The 22,776-nt window shown below is 39.5% G+C and overlaps 1 protein-coding gene across 1 annotated transcript; it reads right to left on the bottom strand.

Moving 5' to 3' along the window:
* Positions 1-7,252: 7,252 nt before the first annotated feature.
* Positions 7,253-19,657, bottom strand: LOC111770393 (uncharacterized). The gene is made up of 3 exons (XM_023628310.2): positions 19,477-19,657; positions 8,157-8,450; positions 7,253-7,582 (listed from the first exon to the last, which is right to left on the bottom strand). Exons 1-3 carry the CDS (start codon positions 19,655-19,657, stop codon positions 7,419-7,421), a joined length of 639 nt encoding a protein of 212 aa, XP_023484078.2. The 3' UTR covers positions 7,253-7,418.
* Positions 19,658-22,776: the final 3,119 nt, after the last annotated feature.

The raw sequence follows: 22,776 nt of genomic DNA, 5'->3' as shown, positions 1-22,776 counted from the left end.
TACAAATTTATACATGTGGTAAAAGTAAGAAATGTACACCTCCTTAAAAAAGTCAATTTTTACATGTTATTTTTACAATAAATAACATGAAAAGGTTTTTTTCACTATAAATTCATCAAGCAAAAAGACTATTTCTGTAAACAAAGAACTGGAGTGGAGAGATGATGATTGGAATCACATTTAAATTCCCACTCAAAACTGTAAAGGCATTTACAATAGTTTATTTCTATGTCCCTTGCTTTTTTTCTGCCTTCAGCCTTGAAGTTCAGAAACTTCTCAAGTATATATGTTGAAGTTAAACATTCTATATAGTTTTGTACCAGATCTGCACATTGCAGTCCTTCTACTTCAGAAGAGTTTTCTACTATAATTTTTGTATGTCTGTTTCTGTTTTGTTTTATTCTCTTCTTTAGGAACAATTATACACATGTAAACCGAACCAGTGAACCCCGGGCCACTGAAGTCCAACGTGAACTTAGCCGCTACACCACTGGGCCGGCCACAGGGCCACGAAAATACGAGTAGCTGAGTCTAACAAGAGCACAGTTAGGAGGCCAGTTAAGAGGTGAACCTGGGGCTGGATGAAAAGAGGTGGTCAATGTAAGAGAAGTTAAAAATGTAAAATCAGTAAGATTTTGTAAGATTAGGGCTACGGTAAAGAAAAAGACAGTCAAGGGGGGTTCTTACATTTATTTCTGGTATAGGCAGCTGAAATAGAGACCATATTATCAATTTTGAGATTCAAGGCAAACATGATTCACTTCTCCTCATGTTTACTTTCATCAGCTTAAATTACTTGTGTTATCTTCCTAAAACCAGATCCTACCACTCTCCTGTTCAAAAGCCTTTAAGAGCTTTCCTCTATGTATAATAAAATTTTTAATCCATAAAATGGTCTATAAACTGTGGTGTCTCCCACCTACCCCATCATCATGTTCTCACACTTTCCCTCTCACCCACAACACTTAGGGTTGTGTAGCTTTCTGCAGTTCTATCAAGTATCAAGATCTTGGCCACCTTAAGGTCTCATACACAATGTTCCTTCTGTCTAAACTTTTAATTTCCTTCTCCCATTCTTCACCTATTTATCTTTCAGGTCTCAACTTAAATATTCTAGCAAATATACCCTCAATGACTACCTCTCCGCCAACTGAAGTTAGGTCCCCTGATTTTTCCGCATACATATCCTATTTGTGATTATGTATTTAAGTTTACGTGTTTGTCTCCCCCTCTAGACTAAGTTAGGGCAGTGACTTTATCTATTTGCTTCCTCAGTATACATCCAGTACCTAGCACAGTAGGACAGGGGTAGACAGGAGGTGCTTGAATACTGAATGAATGTATGCACACAGGAAGAAGAGCAGATATGAGAGGAGAAAGATTTCAGGTTTGGATGTTTTTAATCTGAAGTGTCTGCAATATCCAAGAGAAAATGCTAGGCAGGCAGACATAACCACCTGGATTTCAGAAGTCAGATCTAGGACAGAAAGACTGACTTGGGAGTAATCAACAAGTAGATGGCAAATGAAGTCATCCAAAGGGATGACAATATACAGGCAGAATAAGTTTTAAACAAAAGGGGATGGGAAGTTAAGACTAAGAAAGAACAATCAAATTAATGGGAGGTAAATAAGAAGTAGACAAACTATAAGTGTGTGATATCATTGAAGATTATTTCAGAAACAGAGTAAACAGTGCTAAATACTGCAAAAAGCTAAGGACTAAAAACTATCTACTAGATGTAGTGACAAAGCCACTGATAACTTTAGATAGCAATATCAACAGGATAGGAGCGGAAATAAATTTTCAGTCAGGTGAAAACTAAATGGGAGAGAAAGTTGAGAAGGCTACCAAAAACTTGAATGTTTATGTTAAAAGTGAGCGGAAGGGATTTTTTTCTTTTTTAAAGAACAGAAGCTGAGCATATTAAAATTATCATGAGATCGAATCAGTAGAGTGAGAAATCAAAGTTAGACACTCGCTAGAGCTTTGTATCCCACAGGATAGGAAGGATGTAGGACCCAGAGCACAGGCAAAGGGATTAGCCTTAGAATGGTAATTCTCCTTCCACTGCAATTTGAGGAAAGATGGTGGGGCCAGCCCAGTGGTGCAGTGGTTAAGTTTGCATGTTTCACTTCGGAAGGCCAGGGTTCGCCAGTTCGGATCCCAGGTGTGGACCTGTCCACTGCTTGTCAAGCTATGCTGTGGCAGCATCCCATATATAAAGTAGAGGAAGAGGGGCACAAATGTTAGCTCAGGGCCAGTCTTCATCAGCAAAAAGAGGAGGATTCGCAGCAGATGTTAGCTCAGGGCTAATCTTCCTCAAACAAACAAAAAACAACAAAAATATAAAGATGGGTAGAATTCAGTTACATTTGTAGATATTGGGGAAGTCATTAAGGAATAGTTTCACCTTTCTCTGTGAAGTAGGAGGTGAGGCAGTCTGCTAAGACTGAGTAGGGGTCTAACAGAATAAGAAGTCAAAATGAGATTTAACATAGCCACTACCATGAAAAGAGAAAAGAATTTCAAGAAGCACTGCAGGCTTATGAGTTTGGAGACAATGAATTTCTTATAGCACTAATAGTGTGATTCTTTGATTCCCTCTCTAGCACTTGCTTGAGCCAAAATCCAGGACTAAGACTGATCCAGGGTTTGTACTCTGTAGGGCACATGAACAAAAAGATAAAAGGCAAAGAAGTTAAAGGTATGGCAATAGAACACTTAAAGTGGATAAGGTGAAAAGACCAGATAAGTGAAAAAGGAAAAATCAGAGGATCCTGATGGAGGAGAATGGAGCAGAAGTCTAAGTGATGCCAAGGAAAGGTGTGGTGGGAACAATGGAGTAGTAAAGCCGAGAGGAGTGAAGGCTGATGTCATGTATATGACATTAGAGAAGTGATTTTCCCCATTGATGGGCCTACCCATTGATAAACATACATCATATTGCATGTTTATGTTTCTGCAGATGTGCATAAGTTATAAATAGGATCAATTTTAAATAGTACTTGATCTATAAAGTTTAATTCTTACTAACCTCAGGTTTACTGTTAAAAATTCTTTTCAAAATGTCCTGCTTACATGGTAAGCCACAAAGTCTTTCAATGATGATATAGTAATTTGAATAAAGCAAAAAGTTAAAAACAACTGGTCTAGGTCAACCTGTTCATTTTACAGAAAAGGAAACTGGCCTCCAGAAATTAAGTGATCTACCCAAATTCAGCAACTTGCCATAGCAACAGAATTTTAAAAATAAAGGGAACTTAACAGAAAACATTTTTCCTGTATTGAAAAACAGCTCACTCTTGATTCTTCTGAAGAGAAATATTTTATAATTATCACCTTTCTTATAAAAACTAAGAATATTTCCCACAAATATTGAATTTATCATGCTTACTAATTAAATATTATCATGCTTATAAATATATTACATATGATTTACAAGGTCTTGCCTACATGTAGACCTAAATTTACAAATTCTATAAATTTTTTTGCCAAATGTTATGAAAGAAAAATATGCTAAGTCAACATAAATGCTACATTTTATTTATACTGCTAACTAAAATTATCCCATTTCTTCTATAATCTTCCTCAACACAGCACTACAGACAGCTACTAAGAGAAAAGATGGAAACTGGAGAGATGAACCCTGTCTGTCTTACCAGCAGTTTAACCCACCCAATTAGTATTTAAAAAAAAAAGCTCAGAATATGTGCCAAGCATTAAGCTGGAAAAACACTTAGATAGAACTGTCTGTGTTACCATCTACAGAATACTTAATAGATGTTCACAAATACTTGTTTATACGAAGAAGCAACTTCAGTCTTCTGATCAAAGAGTAAATATTCTGATTTATCCAATATGCTTCACCTAAGGATTAAAAATACTACCATACCAGGGCCAGCCCCATGGCACAGTGGTTAAGTTCGGTGTGCTCCACTTCAGCAGCCCAGGTTCACGAGTTCGGATCCTGCGTACAGACTTACACCACTTGTAAGCCATGCTGTGGCAGCAACCCATACACAAAATAAAGGAAGACTGGCAGAGATGTTAGCTCGTGGCTAATCTTCCTCACCAAAAATATATATATATTACCTATTACTGTATCTCACTCTTCCTCCAGGAATTTTAAATCTGGCTGTGGAGATGAGACAGATAGACATTATTGTCTATATGCTATGAGTCAACCCTTTATCAGATACCAGAATTTTATACCCAACTGGATGTTGGCCAATAAAGTAATTATCTGGGAAACAGATAGTGAAAGCTCTAATCCACCAATGATATCATTATCAAAATACTCTATAATCTCCCCTTCACAGTTTCCCTCAGTCAGTTTCACCAAGAAAATCATTAATCATCAAATCTCACTTTTTAAACCAAGAGTTGCACTACTTCATTTATTCCCCAAAGTCAAACTCACATTTTTTTAACTATTCCACAAAAACCCAACCTCAAGAGGTGGTTTCTCCACACTTAATTCTTCCCAAAAGAACATCCTGAAAATTCTTAAAATTTCACAGTAAGAATTCCCAAAGTTTCACAAATGGGAGCAAGACCTCCTCTAAGAATTACACTTGGTCCTCATTATTTGTAGATTCCATATTTGCATATTCTACTTGCTAAAACTGATTTCCAACCCCAAAATCAACACAACGCTTTCACATCATTCACAGACGCATAAAGTGGCAAAAGTTTTCTATCAGCCAATGCTGAGGTTAAATAAGGCGACATTCTGTCTTCTTGTTTCAGCTGTCATATTGTAAACAAGTGTCCTTTCTAAGGTCTATTTAGTGTCACATCTTTTACATTTTTGTACTTTTTGTTGATTTTGCTCCTTAAAGTGCCCCACATGCATAGTTCTGAAGTGCTGTCCAGAGTTTCTAGGCACAAGAAGACTATGATGTGTCTTATAGAAAAATATGCATATTAGATAAGCTTCATTCAGGCTTGAGTTATAGTGCTGTTGGCCATGAGTACGATGCTTATGAATCATGAATCGACGACATACATTAAATAAGGTGTCTTTAAACAGAAACACATGAAGCAAGGTTATGAATTGACAGGTTGACAAAAAGGTGACTAGAGGCTCACAGGAACCTAACCCTGTATTTGCTCTAAGAGCAATATTTTAACATTCACTAATTCAGTGTTCACAGTGACTTTATAGAACATAACTACCCCAAATAACACAAATCAACTATACCTCAAATGTGACACCTTTATGCGTGTAAAATTAAGTAACAAGACAGGGCAAAAGGGTTCATCCAGGAAAATAAGTTATCATTTCCCAACACATAGCATTATTCCATGAGAATACTCAATAAATAAGAGTGTCAAATAAATGGTTCCGAAAATTAAGTGCTAAAGTTCTATGGAAAAGATTCCTAGAGATCAGTATTTTTCCCCAGCCAGGACAAAAGTAAACCAGTCTTTTGTCATTAGTTGGAACACAGGGAGGCAGACATCAGAAGCTTAAACACAAAGTCATCAGAGTCAGAGAAGAAAAAACTAAGTTCCAAATGGGCAGCAGGAATGTGGTCTTGGTGAATACAAGAAACCAGAAGATTGAGTCTGTGTCCTGATGGGCCAGAGTTCTTTAAAGAGCCTAAGAACAGGTTTGCCACTAGTGAACAGAGAAAGTAGATCGAACAAATTAGTAAGATTTCAATTAGCCACTCTACTCATACCTTTAAATTTTAGGAGTATCACAAACGCTTTTCATGGTTTCCCTCTGAAAAATTATTTTATCCAATTGTGATAGTTAATTTTGTGTCAACTTGGCTAAGCCACAGTACCCAGATATTTTGCCAAATACTACTCCAGATGTTTCTGTGAAGGTATTTTCCGGATAGGATTAACATTTAAATTAGGAGACTTTGAGTAAGGTAGACTGCCCTCTATAACGTGGGTGGGCCACATCCAATCAGTTGAAGGCCTTAAGAAAAATACTGACTCCCCCTGAGGAAGTTAAATTCTGCTAGAATACTGACTTCAGACTCAAACTGCAACTCTTTCCCTACTCTCCAAGCCTGCTGGTCTACCCTGCAGATTTTGGACTTGCCAGCCTCCACAATTGTGTGAGCCAATTGCTCAAAATCAGTCAGTTTTTCTCCCTCTCTTTCTCTCTATACAGTCATGAGCCACATAATCATGTCTGATCAATGATGGACCGCATATACCACAGTGGTCTCATAAGACTAGTACCACATGTGTAGCGTGTAGCAGGCTACACCATCTAGGTTTGTGTAACTGGACTGCGTGATGTGCACGCAATGATGAAATCACCTAAGAACACATTTCTCAGGACGTGTCCCGTCGTTATGTGAGGCATGACTGCATACACACACACGTACACGCATGCTATTGGTTCAGTTTCTCTGGAGAACCCTAATACACCAATATAAATTTCAAAATGGAAAGATAAGAATAGTAAAGCAATGAGAATGCAAGTTCTCCAAGCCCTACAAGAGGCAGGGATCCATTTCTGGCTTACTGGCCTTGGACACTATCTGCCACATCACAGGAATGCACTCCTTGCTGAATAAACGACTATTAGTAAACATACCTTCTCTTAACAATAACTCCTATTTATTGATTACTCTGTCTAAGGCACCATGCTAGGAAGTGTTTTATCTTTGTTCAATGTTTTATTCCCCCATAACATCCCTTCAAGATGAAAATTTTAAGTTCCCGTCACAGAGAGAAGGAAATCGAAGCTCAAAGTTGCACTACACCGGCCAGTCAGCCCAGTCAGCAGAGCGAGCTAAAATCCCAACAGCTGAACACGACTCTTCAAACTTGAAAGATGACATGGAGAGACTAATAGAATCAATAAATTAAGAGAGATATTAATAAAGTACACAGGTACTTACTAAATCCTGGAACGTAGAAATTTAAAGAAGCGTTTTAAGACAAATTAATTAAAAGTTATATTTCTCAAATTAATAAAAAGTTCATTTCACAGTGAAAATCAGTGCCTGGACCTCACTACTGTAAGTGGCAGTACCAATGGGACACAAAAATGGTGGGAAGAACCATTTAACTGAACTTATGCTGCCTTGCTGCTACATATCCGGTCTTTCGATGATGTCACTGGAGACGTGCATTCGCTCCCATAATATAACCCTTGACGGCACCATCCCAGTCACTACGTCTGACCCTTCCCAGCAGTTCTCATTATTGCATTTTTCACGAGTAAATTTCCATCAGCTCTAAGGATGTTCAGAAAACAATCTGTGATCACATCTAATACCAAGCATGAACGTTTCCATTTTATTTAATAGTTTTCAATGACTATACAACGCATCTTTATAGAATGCACAGGATTAAAACAGTGCAAAACGTTTCCCATAAACATCCGGTTATGAAAGCGAATACCCACAATGGCTGCATCACCAACCCAGCTAAGCGCCTTCTCATTTATGGAAGCCGCGGCCTTGTCTGAAAGCGCGCTGGACGCCAGCTGGGGCTGCACACGCTCTTCCGTCTACTGCCTTCTGAACTGCTTCAGGCTGCTCAGCACATAGCCACACGGCGTTAAGAAGGCGGTAAAAAAGACCACGAGCCCGACGCCCATTTCCTGGAACAGAAGATGCAAAGTGCTGTCAATGGGGACGGCTTCCCGGGCCAGCCACTCAGTGCCCAACAGGACCGCCTGAACCGTTTTGAGGAATTTGGCTGTTGTCCTAGAAACGGGGGCCTGACGAAACCTAAAAAGCAGGCATTCCATTCCTCGACGACCCAACTTAAAATTTGTGGAAAAAACTCATTTTTTCTCTAACGGTTCCCCAGTTCCGACCTCCGAACGCTGGAACCTAGACGCTGCCCAGGATTCCCACCATTTTAGGGAACACGCTAAGTCGCGGCGACCAAGAGGGCGTTGGAGGGCGGCAGAGGCTCTGCGGCCAACGCCGGCTCCGCCCCTCGGACTCCGCGCCCGACAGGCGGCCGCACGCAGGCCTGCCCCTCGGGCCCCGCCACGGGCGCTCGGTTCCCCACAGCGGCCTCCGAGCCCCTCAGACGGCGGGAGCCTCCCACGTGAGCGAGGGCCCCAGCCGACCGCCTCCCCGCCCGTCGGGGCGCCCCCACCTCGGCCACACGCTCCCACCCGCCCCGTCCCGTCCGGGCGCCATGGCGGGTGCGCCCCAACTCACCACGGGCGACGCGGGCTCTTGGCGGCCACGGGGCTCCGAGTGGCCCAGGCGGCGGCCGAGCTGCAGGCCAAGCGGGATCACGCGGCGGCGGCGGAGGAGGAGGAGCAGGCAGAGAACGGGCAGGCGAGACATGGCGCGTTCGTCGAGGCGAGACCGAGCGGACGGTATGGCACGCGCTAGGTAAGCCCTGACGGGATGAGCTCCAAGACTGACGTGGCCGATCTGCGCAGGTGCCCTGGGCCACGGACAGTTCCCGCTTGCCCTGTCCCCGCCCACGCCGGCTTAGCCCCGCCCCTTCCGCTCACTGCCCTGCTATGCTCCGCCCCTGCCCCGCCCCTTCCGCTCAACGCACTCTCCTCAGGTCTAAGCTCGTTCGTATACGTTGCTGGGCCTCCGGCGTTTTCTGTCTCATCCTGGTCCAAATGTGGTACCCGTCATGCCTCTGCTGCTAGATTCGGCTTCCTACTCCTCCCAAACTGCCTTCTCACCTGCCTGCCCTACCCAGCTTCCAAACACCACGCGCAGTATCTCAATTTTTTGCTGTGACACGTGAGGGACGCAGCACCCATTCGCTTCCCTTTATCTTTCTTTCCTCCCCACTTATACCTTTCAACGTGCCGTTACTTCTCATTGGCAGAATTTATAACATTTATGCTTTGTTCTCTAATGTTGATTAAATCTTACTTACAGTGTCAATACATTAACTCCCAACGTTGAAAACCAAGAACGAGTATCTGTAGTGTGCTGAGGATATAAAAAATGTTCATGGCAGAATCAAATAGAGCATTTGAACCCAACAGAGAAGATGATGTAATTATGTCACTAAACTTGCAGTTCTTGAAGGGAAAAATGGACTATATTGTGATTTTTAAATGTAATACTATAAGAAACCTTTATCTACTCTTTGAAAATGATCCAGTTTCTACACAATATTTTCTTTTTAGGCCTATTATACAGCCAGCATTCTAGAATTTCCTTTGATTTCCCTGTTTCTGCAAACTGGTATTTTCTTCTTTCTTAGAATCTTATTTCATTCTGCTATAATACATCTTTAAGCAAGTCATTCAGAAAGGATCTATGAATGATAGATTCCTCAGCCCTTGGAAGTCAAAAAATCTATTTTGCTCCCTATTTAAATGCTCATTTGGCTAGCTATGGAACTCTGCCTCAAAATCATTGTCCCTCAGAAAACTTAAAGGCATTATTTCCTCTTTCTAGCAACTAGTATAACTGATAAGAAGCATGATAATATAATTCTCATCTCTTGATGTACCTTCCATGTTTTTATTTTTGAAATCTTTTAAGGGTTTCTTTTTGTCTTTGAGCTTGTGAAGTTTCTCCAAGATATGGCTAGATGTGGGTCTTTCTTCATTCACACTGATTGACAATGGGTGAGACCTTTCAATTTGAATACTTGGATCTTTCTTTAGCTCTGGGAGATCTACTTCTGTTGTTTATTTTCTTCTATTTCCTCTATTCTCAATCTGAAACTCCTGTTAGATGGGTGTTGGCCCTTCTTGGTGGGTCTTCTTTGTATTTCAACTTTTCTCTTTTTGTCTCCTTGTTCGACATTCTGGAAGATACCCTTGACTTTTTTTCTAGCCCTTCTATTGACTCTTTCACTTTAGAATTATATTTATAACACTTATTAATTATTTTGGGGGTTTTTTTAGAGTTGCCTATTCATATTTTATAGATGCACTGTCACCTCAAGTTTCTCTGAGCATATTAATTTGAACATTTTGAATAGTTCTCTTCTGGTCCCTGAACTATTTCTGTTTCTTCTAGGGTGAATTCTGTTTATTCATTTGGGCCCTGCTGGTTTTGCTCAACTATCTTATGACCCTTGGTTGTCCTTTCATGTTTATGAATCTGAAGAGCCAGGTGAATTACTTGAGTTCTTTTCTATTACCAATCTCTCCCCAGAATGAAAATGCTGATTACATGATCTTTGTGTGCAAGCTGAGTATGTCAGCTGCCAGGCAGGAAGACATCCTCCCTCACCCCTATGCCAAAGTGAGTAGGATTCTACATTAGACTTCCCAACTCCTGCCATCCCAGGAAATAACTTAGTTTCTTTAGAAGAATTTCTCTAGCCTCTGCCTAGGATAAACACTGCCAAAATACACACAAGGTTGGGGGAAGAGAAGAGGAGCAGTTGACCCACATATCCTTTCCACTGACTGTTTTCCATCAGTTACCTTGAACTGGTGCCTTTCCTCCCACTCCAGTTCTTTGTAGATGTCAGTTTAAGTGGCTGGGATGCTGTAGAAAGATCCTCTCTTGTCCACTGCAGTTTCTTCTGTGCTGAGAGCTGTGGCTCCTTCTTATCTGCTTTACCCATCAATAAGATCTCATCTACCTTCAGTCTTAGAGAAATTCACCAAAATCTTGGATTTGCTGATGTAGCCCTGCTTCTCCACCCCTTATTTCATTCATGGATTCATTTCCTCTTGTAATTCTTTACTGTAACTGTAATGGGTTTTCAGGAAGAGGGATTGGTAAACATGTGAGCTCATTCATCTACTTCAAAGTGGATGTCCCGCTTGAATCACTGGGATTACTAAATGTCATGGGAAGCTACTAGAGGCTCTAAGTAGAGGCAACGTGATCTGATTTCCGTTTTTCAAGGATCACCCTGACTGCTCTGTGGAGAAATATGGGGTAAGAGGTTATTGCAGTAATTGACACCCACTAACCTCATGTGCTGTCTAATATAATATCCACCAGCCATAGGCCGCTTCTGAGCCCTTCAAATGTTGCAAACTGAATTTTTAATGTTATTTAAATTTAATTTGAAAACTGATACTTGATTCAGTTGTTGGAAAACTTTTAAATTGGGAACAACTGGGGTATTTGAATCTACTTTTTCAACTATAAACTTTATGAAATCTAAATGCAAATGGAGTATTTCAGATGAAAACTTAGCATCCAAAATGAAATGTGACTGTAAGTGTAAAACACAAAGATTTAGTGCCTTAGTCTGTTCAGGCTGCTAAAACAAAGTAGCAAAGACTGGGTAGTTTAAGCAACAAACATTTATTTCTCACAGTTCTGGAGACTGAGAAGTCCAATATCAAAACACAGATTTGGTGTCTGGTGAGAGCTTGCTTTCCAGTTCATAGACAGCTGCCTTCTCGTTGTGTCCACACATGGCAGAAGGGGCAAGGGATCTCTCTCTGGTCCCTTTTTACGAAGGCACTAATCCTATCCATGAGGACTCCATGCTCATGACCTAATCACCTCCCATAGGCCTCCCTCCACATACCGTCACACTGGGAGTTAGGATTTCAACATATGAATTTGGAGGGGAGAGGGAGAACATAAACATTCAGTCCATTGCATTTAGTAAGAAAGAAAAATGTAAAAATGTAAAACATTTATATACAGTTTTTATATTTCTTACATATCGAAATGATACAATTTTGGATAAATTTGGTTAAAAATAATACACAATAAATATTGTACCTGTTTCTTTTTAGTTCTTTTAACACAGTAATGAGAAAGTTTAAAATTACACACAAGGTTCACATTATATTCCCCTTGGACAGCTCTGCTCTAGAATCCTACCCTGACGGATCAGGTCGTGCATGAATGTGCCTGGCTACCCCCTTAACCTCTTCTCCTGGTCTCCACTCTCCCTTTTGTTCATGATGCTTGAGGCACGCCAGCGTCTTGAACCTACCTAGCTTTGTTCTGTCTCACGTGCTCGTCCTTGCCTAAGAAATCTGCCCTGGACATTCCCATGACTGACTCCCCTACATCATTCAGTGCTTGGACTACCCTGCAAGAAGCAGCCGTCGCTCTGCTGCCAATTGCTTTCTTTTCCTCGTGGCCCATAACCACCATCTGAACTTATACATCTGATTTGGTAATTGTGTGTCTTCTTCACTAGGAGGTGGGCACTGCAAGATCAAGAGTCTTGTCTGACTCGCTCACCCTGAAGCACCCCAAAGAGCACCTCACACGTAGATAGTACCCCATAAATATTTGTTGAAGGAATGCTCACACGTCTGTGCTCTCTTTTCCTTTCCCTACTAAAGACACTGTCTGGAGAGGGTGGAGGATTAAATGCTAGAGGAATTATACCCTCTCCCACACAGCACAAGCTAACAACGTAGGCAAGGGAGGCACTGGATTGTGAAGAGAGGAATTGAATGCATGATGGCACATTTTAACATTGGTCATTTCTTTTCAGCCATGAGGTTAACCACGAGAGAGCACAGCCAGATATTAATGTACAATTGTTCCCAGATGTTTCTCTCCTTCTGTGGGCCAAAGAGGACTCTAGTTTTGCCTACTCAATTTCTTTCTTTCCCTCATCCTCCAAGATAGGGGGAAGAGGAGTGTCAGAACTATCTCTTTGAACTCTTGTAATGCAGAATTAGGAGGAAAGGGGAAGGGGAGGACAGGAACCCAAGACACTATTGGGAGCAGTTTTTTAAAGAGTTGAAGAGAAAGGAGTGTGAAGAGTTGCACTGCGTGAGAAGAGTAGAAGAAAAATGAAAGGGAATTTTGAGGATCGTTGTAGTCTATGTATCCACTTTAGGATATCTGAAAAATTGCAATTAAAAAACTTGTAATTTTGAAATTGCTTTTGGGTCACAAATTATATGTCTCAATTGACATGTCTGAGCCTGGACCACATGGTCAATGACTGTAGATGTTTAGACCATTTATATTAAATGCAAATAAATGTAAATAATAAAAGGCAGAAGTTGTCATATTAGTTTTTTTTAATGATGCAACTATGGGGCTGGCCCAGTGGCACAGTGGTTAAGTTCACACATTCCACTTCAGCGGCCCGGGGTTGGCCGGTTCGGATCCCGGATACGGACAAGGCACCACTTGGCACGCCATCTGTGGTACCGCGTCCCACATATAAAGTAGAGGAAGATGGGCACGGATGTTAGCTCAGGGCCAGTCTTCTTCGGAAAAAAGAGGAGGATTGGCAGCAGGTGTTAGCTCAGGGCTAATCTTCCTCAAAAATAAATAAATGAATAAATTAAATATGCAACTATATACTGTCTAAAAGAAACCCACTTTAAAGATGAAGGTATAGATAGGCTAAAAGAAAAAGATATACTGTGCAAATGCTAGTTACAGAAAGCTGGAGTGGCTATACTATCAGACAAAGTAAAAATCAGAGCAAGGAATATTAGCTTAGCGGAGGAGAGACATTTCATAATGATTAAGGGATCAATTCATAAGAGGACAAAAAATACCAAAATGTATATGCACTTGATAACAAATTTTCAAAATACTTGAAGAAGGGGCTCGCCCCGTGGCCAAGTGGTTAAGTTTGCATGCTTCGCTTGGCAGCCAGGGTTTCACCTGTTCGGATCCTGGGCCTGGACCTAGCACTGCTCATCAGGCCATGCTGACACGTATATGTATAGGCCATATAGCAGAACTAGAAGGACCTACAACTAAAATATACGACTACACATTGGGGGGCTTTCGGGGAGAAGAAAAAAAAAGATTGGCAATAGTTGTTAGTGCAGGGCCAATCTTAAAAAAAAGAAAAGAAAGAAAGAAAATAGGTAAAGAAAAAACTGATAGAACCAAAAGGAAAAATAGACAAATCCAAAATTATAGTTGGAGAATTCAAAACTCTTCTCTGAATAATTGACAAAACAAAGCAGACAAAAAATCATTAAGGATATGGAAACTTGAACACCTCCATCATATTGGAGTAACAGACATTTCTAGAACACTTCGTTTAACAATACCCAAACACACATTCTTTCCAAGTGCACATGTAATATTTACCAAGATAGAATATATTCTGTGCGATGAAACAAATCACAATAAGTTGAAAGGATTAAACTCCTACACAGGATATCTTTTGACAACAATGGAATTAAATTAGAAATCAAAACTAGAAAGGTATCTGAAAGAAAATCCTCAAATATTAGAAATCAAGCAACCCATAAGTCAAAGAAGAAGTCACAAGTAAAATTAGAAAATATTTTCAACTGCATGAAGATTACAACACAACACATCAGACTTTGTGGGATGTAGCTAAAGCAGTACTTACAGGGAAATTTTTGGCATTAAGTGAAAATATTTAGAAAAGAGGAACAGTGTAAATAAGCCTTATATCTCTACTTGTGAAATAAAAGACTTTCTTTCTTATTAAAGACTTTCTTTTTCTCTAGACAGGAGACCAGATGGAATATTAGAATGATGTTGGACTTTCAGTGCAACAAATCTAGGTTCAATTCCTGGCTTTGTTGTTTTTTAACTCTGTCACATTGGGCCACTTGCATCCTCTCACAGCCTTAGTTTCCTTGCTTGTGAAATTGTGTTAATAACACCTATATCTCAGGAATGCTGAGAGAATTAAATGTGCCTTTGGCATGTAGAGGGGCACACAATGGGTATCATACTTATTCATGTGTCACCAACAGGGGAGGGCAAATTGTGGGTTAGGGCACAGCAAACACTCGAAGTAGATCTAAAGAGGAGCCACGTAGGAAAAGTTGCTAACCCTGCGACCTAGAATCAGCCGTCATCTTGTTAGAGGAACTTGAACTACTGAATGGCCTAAATCAAGAGCTGTAGAGCCCAGGTAATGAGGTAATTTCTACCCTTGCACTTCTTTTTGTGTAGTATCTGTCTTCGTCTAGGAATCCTAGATACTTTCCTACAATTTTCTCTGAATGGTTCTTTTTTGGTTCCAGTATTATTGACAGCTACCATATTCTGTGATCCTTTCTTTTCTGGGACCCACCTCTCCCGCGTCTACATTGTGGTGGTAGTGGTGGTTGTTATTATTATTGCTATTATTAAACACTTCTAAAGCACTGACTCTGTGCCTGGTACTGCTCTAAGAACTTTGCAAGTATTAACTCTCTTACTCTCCCATACACTTCTGAGGTAGGAGCTGATATTATCCCCATTTACAGATAAAGAAATTGAGACACAGAAAAATCAAGCAAGTTGCCCATAGTTACATTAGTGGTTTGTGAACTTTTTTATCTCAGGACCGCCTTGAAGATTACTGATGACTCTAAGGAGCTTTTGTTTATGTAGGTTATAACTAATAATACTTACTCTATTAGAAATAAAAAGTAAGAAACGTTTAAAATATTTATTAATTCACTTAAAAATAACAGTAACAGGGGCTGGCCCCGTGGCCGAGTGGTTAAGTTCGCGCGCTCCACTGCAGGTGGCCCAGTGTTTCGTTGGTTCGAATCCTGGGCGCGGACATGGCACTGCTCATCAGACCACGCTGAGGCAGCGTCCCACATGCCACAACTAGAAGAACCCACAACGAAGAATACACAACTATGTACCGGGGGGCTTTGGGGAGAAAAAGGAAAAAATAAAATCTTTAAAAAAAAATAAATAAATAACAGTAACAGGGGCCGATCCAGTGACATAGTGGTTAAGTTCGCACACTCCACTTCAGTGGCCTAGGGTTCATGGGTTCGGATCCCAGGCACATACCTCCACACTGTTCATTAGGCCATGCTGTGGCAGCATCCCACATACAAAATAGAGGAATATTGGCACAGATGTTAGCTCAGAGACAATCTTCCTCAAGCAAAAAGAGGAAGATTGGCAACAGATTTTACCCCAGAGCCAGTCTTCCTCACCAAAAAGAAAATTATAGTAACAGTAACAAACACATCACATACTAACATAAATAATGTTTTTATGAAATATATATATATTTTTTAAATAGTGAGAATAGTGGCATTGTTTTACATTTTTAAATCTCTTAAATGTCAGGCTTAATAGATTAAGCCACCTGGATTCTCTCATCTGTTTTTGTGTTCAATCTGTTGTCATATTACATGTCATGCAGCCTCTAGAAAATGCTGCTCTACTCCCTTCAGAGAACGACTATAAGAGTCAAATAGCTTAGTATTATTAGGAAAATAATTTGTGTGAAAATTAATAAAGGGAAAGCTCATTTAAAATGGAGTCAGGAGGTAGGAGGGGGGAGCTCCCACACAGTACTACTCAAGGTCAGTTACAGGAAGAATTGTCAGTTACAGACCCCAACAAGAAGAATTGTCAACAGGAAAGAACCATCAATTACAGGCCTCTACAGGAAAGATATATATTGTTTCTCTTGGAGGAAATTGGCTAGCCCGGGAACTAAGCAGATGAGAACCTGTCATCCACCCTGAATTCTTGCTTTCCTCCAATAGACTTTTGTTTAAAATAACCTCTCCCAATTTCCTCCTTTTTGCTCTATAAAATAAATTCCCTTCCTTTTCTTCTTGAACTTGCCTATGGCCTTTGCTGTAGCTTGCTTGTCCCAAATTGCAATTTCTCTGCTATTCCCAAATAAACCCATTTTGCTGGTAAAATAACAGCTGTATTATTTTTTAGGTTAACATTATTTGGTGTCAGAAGTAGGATCCAGAAAAGACTACCAACAACTTCAAAGCTGGTGAACAAACAAGCATCAGTACCCACACACTGAGCCCATTGAGCTCAGTGCTTTCTCACCAACCCTGGAGTTTGAGGGTAAGTTTCTTCCTGATTTGAGCTCCACTCTTTTCGTGTCTTGAGCTCTCCAGGCTTTATTCAGGATCTATTTTACAAAAGCTTTGTCTTTCTGTATAAAGGCTTTTATCCTTTCTGTAAGTACTTGTTTGGCCTTTGGTCCAATTCCTTTTGGACCCAGGCTGTTCCTATTGGAACTGTGCTGTTTTAGCCTTTCAGCTGACTCCTTCAGGATTAGGCTGTTCCTATGGGAACTGAGCCATTCAGCTTCGGCTTGACTTCTTCAGAATCAGGCTGTTTCTATTAGAACTGTGCTAGCCTTTTGTCCAATTCCTTTGGAACAGGGTTGTTCCTACTGGAACTGTGCTGGTCTTTGGTTCAATTCCTCCTGGAACTGGGCTATTCTAATTGGAGCTATGCTGGTATTTGGCCTACAGCCTGTTTAGGAATTTTTACTTTGCTCTAAAGAAAAACCTCTGAGAAATAGGATCCCCGTCATCTAAATATTTAAGGGCACCCCCTCCTTCAGGGACCCTGGCCGTTTTTATGTTTAAAAACTGCACTTCATCCTCATGACCGTTTCTAACTAAATGGACCAATTTAACCAAAAGGAATTTAGAAACACCAATGGCCATTAGTGGGCAATTTTGAACTCCCCTAACATACTTTTCTTAAAAGTAAGTTGGACAGCCAAGGCTCTAAAATTGTCAAAACTGAATGGAACACCTATTTGGATTGGTATTTTGAGGCATCCAAATGTTATCAGACGTCTAAAATTGTCTCTCTACAAAATACAATTTCTAAATTAACTGAGGCAAACAATTTTTTAAAAGACAAAGTAGCTACAAAAAGACAGCTAAACGGATCCTTGAAGCATGCAAACAAACAAACAAAAAACAACCACCAACAACAAAATGTCTTTGGCCATCTGAACAGGTAACCTTAACTTAGTCCATCTGCCAGACACACAATTTGGATCCAACTGTTCTTTTGAAGTCTCTATCTTTGTGTCTGTCTGTATGTTATATGTGTATGTTATAGATATGTGATATTTCTCTGCCTTCAAATGGTATTGCCAAAATTAATTCATAAAAAGAGCTCTATTTAATTGGCATAAAGAAAATTAAGTGTTCAGATAACGTAAGTCCTCAGAAATGTAATAGAAACTAACCGAAATGTTTTCAGGCTCATGTGATCTGCAAAAATATGTATGGTGTTTTTTTTGTGTGTTTTTGGGTAGGGAGAAGGTATGAGGTATGAAGATACATTTTTGTTAACAAAAAATAAAGTAATTTTGTCCTAAAATAAACTGGTTACTAGAGTAAGAAAGGAAAAGATAGGGCAAATCTGAATATAAAAGAAAAGTTGGAGAAGATTTGTGAAACAGGAATCTTTTAAAAGAAATTCTATATACAATCAAGCTGAATAAGATTAAATAAAATTACTGTAAGGGTTTTGGAAACTGCCTTTAATATCCATAGTGTACTTATGGAAAACTGGAACTTAATTTTCTTTTATCTCCTAAAAGTTATCTTCTCAACATCAAAAGGAGCTAAGGTTTTTTACAACTATTTAACTTTCTGTATTTGCATTTAACATTTTCTATTGTCAGTTGATTAAGTGAGTAATTCAATATTGTTTCACAGTGACCTTTGTAATCCTATTAAAACCTTTTGATAGTTTAGACAAAATTCCAAAAAGTCACATTCTAAATAAAGTCTTTTTGACCTGAAAGCAACTTTGGAAATTTCCCAAAGGTCCCTGGGATGTCTCAAAGGATTTGTTCTCTTTTCTTATAAAAAGAGAGTTATTAGGCTTATTTGATATATCAAATTATATCGGAAGCACTGTCACATAAATGATGATAAACCTTCTTAGGTTATATTATATAGGTGAAGATTATTAAAATAAATGTTCTAAAGATTGTATGAAAATTCCTAGAATTTCAATATGTCCTGATATATTATCAGTCACAATTTAAAAATATGTCATTGACCAAATTTATTTGTCAGTTATGTTATATTGAACCTGCATCAGATCCTTAAACATTGCTATTTTTCAGTCTTTTGTCATTATCAACAGTTATTGCTTTACTCCGGTGCTTTTATGAAAATGTTTCATCTTAAGAGCAATTCATGGAAGAGATTCTGACAAATATTCTAGATTGCAGGTGTTCGATAACTTTAGGATCATCACACTGAACTAGATTTAAAGTACCTTCTTTTCTGCTCTCTCTTGAGAATAACGTATCTTTACAATAGGAGTTAAAACATTTATCTTTTTCTCCCTACCTCATCCCTCCAGGATTCAGAAACTCTTAAGTATTCCTTACGTGTATGTGCGTAGATCAACGAGAACCTGTTCTCCTATGATGGGACACATCAGAAATATTGGCCATATTACCGTGGCTTTGACTGGAATGTCATATTTGAGAAAGATACACATAGACTCAAATATTTACTATGCTTATCTTTGATAAAAATGGGGATAATCGTGGAGAGAGGAATTATGTCTGCACCTTTGTAGATATTAAATTCTAGTCCTATTAATTGTCTTTAAGATTTTGTTATATACCTGTAAGCTGGACTAAACCCCAAATTCTTCTAGTTTCCTTAAACGCCTGCCTATTACTCTCCAAACTAACGTTTCCAATTTTCTTACTGTTCACTACCTAGATGGCAGTTAAACTTCAGGAACTCTAACTTGGGTACACATCTCACAGCTATAGAGGCTCCACCTGACATCTGGTCCTGTACAGATGCTGGAGACCTCCAAGTCAAATTGACTAAGAAAAGAAGTAGCCAATATCTGAGGCAGACAGCTTTCCCAAGACCTCAGGACCAGGCCTGAATACCTTTTTCTCGCTGTTTCTTATTCTCTCTCTTTCGTAGAAAGAAGATGCCCTTGTTCACATTTCCCAGACCCTTGCAAAAAGGGAAAACCTCTTCTTTGTCACAGGCTTTTGCCTTCTGAGATTCTGTCAATGTCGCTACCTCACAGGGTTGATCGTCCTGTTCAGGAAATAATTCTTTCATTTGTTATGAGCTTAATATTGTAATTTGTGTTTGGTCTATTGAGTCTTTAGAGTGACAACTGGTTTTATCACCAGTTTTAACTTTTGAGATTGATCATTTATTTGTTGGGCCAGAACCTTCACGTGTGTTCCCAGCTTCAAAACCATGGGAAAACTCTTTTTAAAAGTTCTGACAACTGAACATGTAGGTATAAGATGAATGTCTTATCGTCAAGAATCTCATTCCTCACAGGATCCTGGGCAGTTTAATTGCAAGACACGTCAATTTCCTGAGCGTTTAGAAAGTTCAGAATTCACAGAAGTCTTTTATTTGAACTATTAACTGACTTTGAATTTTTATCAAAATTCATGGTCTCTGAATTTGCAACCTTACAGCCTGTATTATTGGATAACACATTTAGTTCCAAATGACTCTTTGAGATTACGGTACTGTTTTTAAATGTCTTTGGAGTTTTGCTGTTTTGTGATGATTTCACTAGCTATTCTTCATGTTCATTCCTGAACTGTGTGTCCAATGTGCTCAGTTAATTCTTTCAGTTTGAGTGTGCCCTTGCTATATTCACTATTCTGTTTTGCCTTCATGGCCCCCTTAAGTGGAAACTTCCAGGAAGCATACATAACTCTGGGTTTACCCTTGTAGAGAGAGCCTTTTCTCCCCTAGATTGGAGTAAATGCCAATGAAAACATGATTAGAAATCTCTCCTTAACATTAGGAGAGCTAGCCGATGCCACAGCCAAAAATAGTAGCAACCCAACAATAATCACTTACACTTGTTGACTAAGGTAGTTTTAGACAATCACATAACCCTCAATTCCCCACTTGAGCAGGAAGGCATTGGTGTGATAGCGGACATCACCTATTACACATTGATAAACTCCTCTGGGGAAACAGAAACTCAATTGCATAGAATCAGGGAGCAAGTGCACTTGTTGAGACAAGTCTCACTTGACTCTCCATGGTTTGTTCAGTTGGCTACCTTCAGGTTTAGGCTCCAAGTTTAGAACTGTTATACATTCATGGCTCACTTAACAATGGGCATACATTCTGAGAAATGCGTCATTAGGAAATTGTGTTCTTGTGCAAACATCATAGAGTGTACTTATATAAACCTAGATGGTATAGACCACCACACACCTGGGCTAGATGGTATAGCCTATTGCTCCTAGGTTACAAACTTTACAACATGTTACTATATTGAATACTGTAGGCAATTGTAACACAATGGTATTTGTGTATCTAAACATCTGAACGTAGAAAAGGTGCAGTAAAAATATGATATAAAAGATAAAAAATGGTACACCTGAACACAGCACTTACCATGAATGGAGCTTGCAGGACTGGCAGGTGCTCTTGGTGAGTCTGTGAGTGAGTGGTGAGTGACTGTGAAGGCCCAGGACATTACTATACATACTGTACACCTTATAAACACTGTACACTTAGGGTACACTAAATTTACTGAAAAAATACTTTTCTTTCTTCAATAATAAATTGACCTTACCTTACTGTAACTTTTTTACTTTATAAACTTTTCAATTTTTTAACTTTTTGACTCTTTTGTAATAACACTTAGCTTAAAACAAAAACACGTTGTACAGCTGAACAAAAATATTTTCTTTATGTCCTTATTCTATTAACTTTTTTCTATTTTTAAAATTTTTAATTCTTTTTTACTTTTTAAACTTTTTTGTTGAAAACTAAGACATGCACACGTGAGTCCAGGCCTACTCAGGGTCAGGATCATCATTATCACCGTCTTCCACCTCCACATCCTGTCCCACTGGAAGGTCTTCAGGGTCAGTAACATGCACGGAGCTGTCATCTCCTATGATAACAGTGCCTCTTCTGGAATACCTCCTGAAGGACCTGCCTGAGGCTTTTCTTGAGATGTCATTCTTTTCAAAAATATGTCTATGGTGGTTTTCTTGGTTTGTTCCTTTTTTATCATAGATTTTCTTGTAAGCAGATAATGCACGAGGAAAATTCCTCTTTATTGATGAAAACCTTTCAGCACTGAGGTCCATGTTTTAAAACTTTTTAAGGAGCTTGTTGAGGTCTCCTCCTGAGGTTTCCTTTTCTCTTGCCTCTTCTTCGGTTATGCATTCCTGTTCCATTTCCAACAACTCGTCATTAGTCAATTTCTCAGGAACCACCTCTAGGAGTGCTTCATTGTCATTCTCACCCACACCCATGTTAAAGTCGTTTGCCATCACAACCATAGATTTGTTAGTTTTTGCAACTTCCTCATCCTTAGCAAATCCTATGTAGTCATGGACAAACCTCTTGACTGTCTTCTTCCAGATGCCTCTCATACACTTCTTAATGACATCACCCCAAACCCAAGCAAGGTTCTTGATGCAGTCATAGATGTTGTCGTAATCCTTCCAAAATTGTATCCATGTCTTCTCGTTGTCTTCCTCAGTTGCAGCAATAGCTGGGGCAAAAGATCCTCCTCAGGCAGCAGTTCTTAAAAGCTGCTATAACTCCTTGATCCATTGGTTGGATCAAAGAGGTGGTGCTTGGAGGGAGAAACACCACTTTGACATTGGCATGAAGATCACCAATAAAAGGAGGGTGTCCAGGAGTTCTATGAACATTAAGCAAAATCTTTAAAGGTATGTTATTCTCCAAACAGTACTTCTCCATTTTGCTGTCATAGCAATTCAGGAGGTCATCCTGGAAGAGGAACTGGGTTGTCCATGACTTCTCGTTGCTCCTGTAGTACACTGGTAGTGTGTGCTTATTGATAGGCTTCAAGGCCCTAAAGTTCTCACTGTGCCACATCAGAAAGGGTTTCAATTTGTAGCCCACGACATTGCCCATAAACAAAAGTGTTACCTTGTCCTTAAAAGCCTTGAAACTTGACTATGACTTGGCCTCCTTAGGGATCAAACTCCTTTCAGTCATCCATTTCCAGAATAGGGAGGTTTCATCCACATTGAATATTTGCTCTGGCAAGTAATTTTCCTCTACAATCAGCTTATCTAGTTTCCAAAATTTTTTCAGCTACCTTCACATCAGCACTCACAGACTCACCACTCACTTTCACATTATGCAATGAATAATGATTCTTGAATTGTTTAAACCACCCAGAGCTAGCAGTAAATTCAATATCGTAGTTA

Source organism: Equus caballus, chromosome 24 (genome assembly GCF_041296265.1).
Source record: "Equus caballus isolate H_3958 breed thoroughbred chromosome 24, TB-T2T, whole genome shotgun sequence".
Classification (NCBI taxonomy): Eukaryota; Metazoa; Chordata; class Mammalia; order Perissodactyla; family Equidae; genus Equus; species Equus caballus.
Note: the sequence above shows the minus strand (reverse complement) of the source record. Positions and strands in the feature narration are given on the sequence as shown.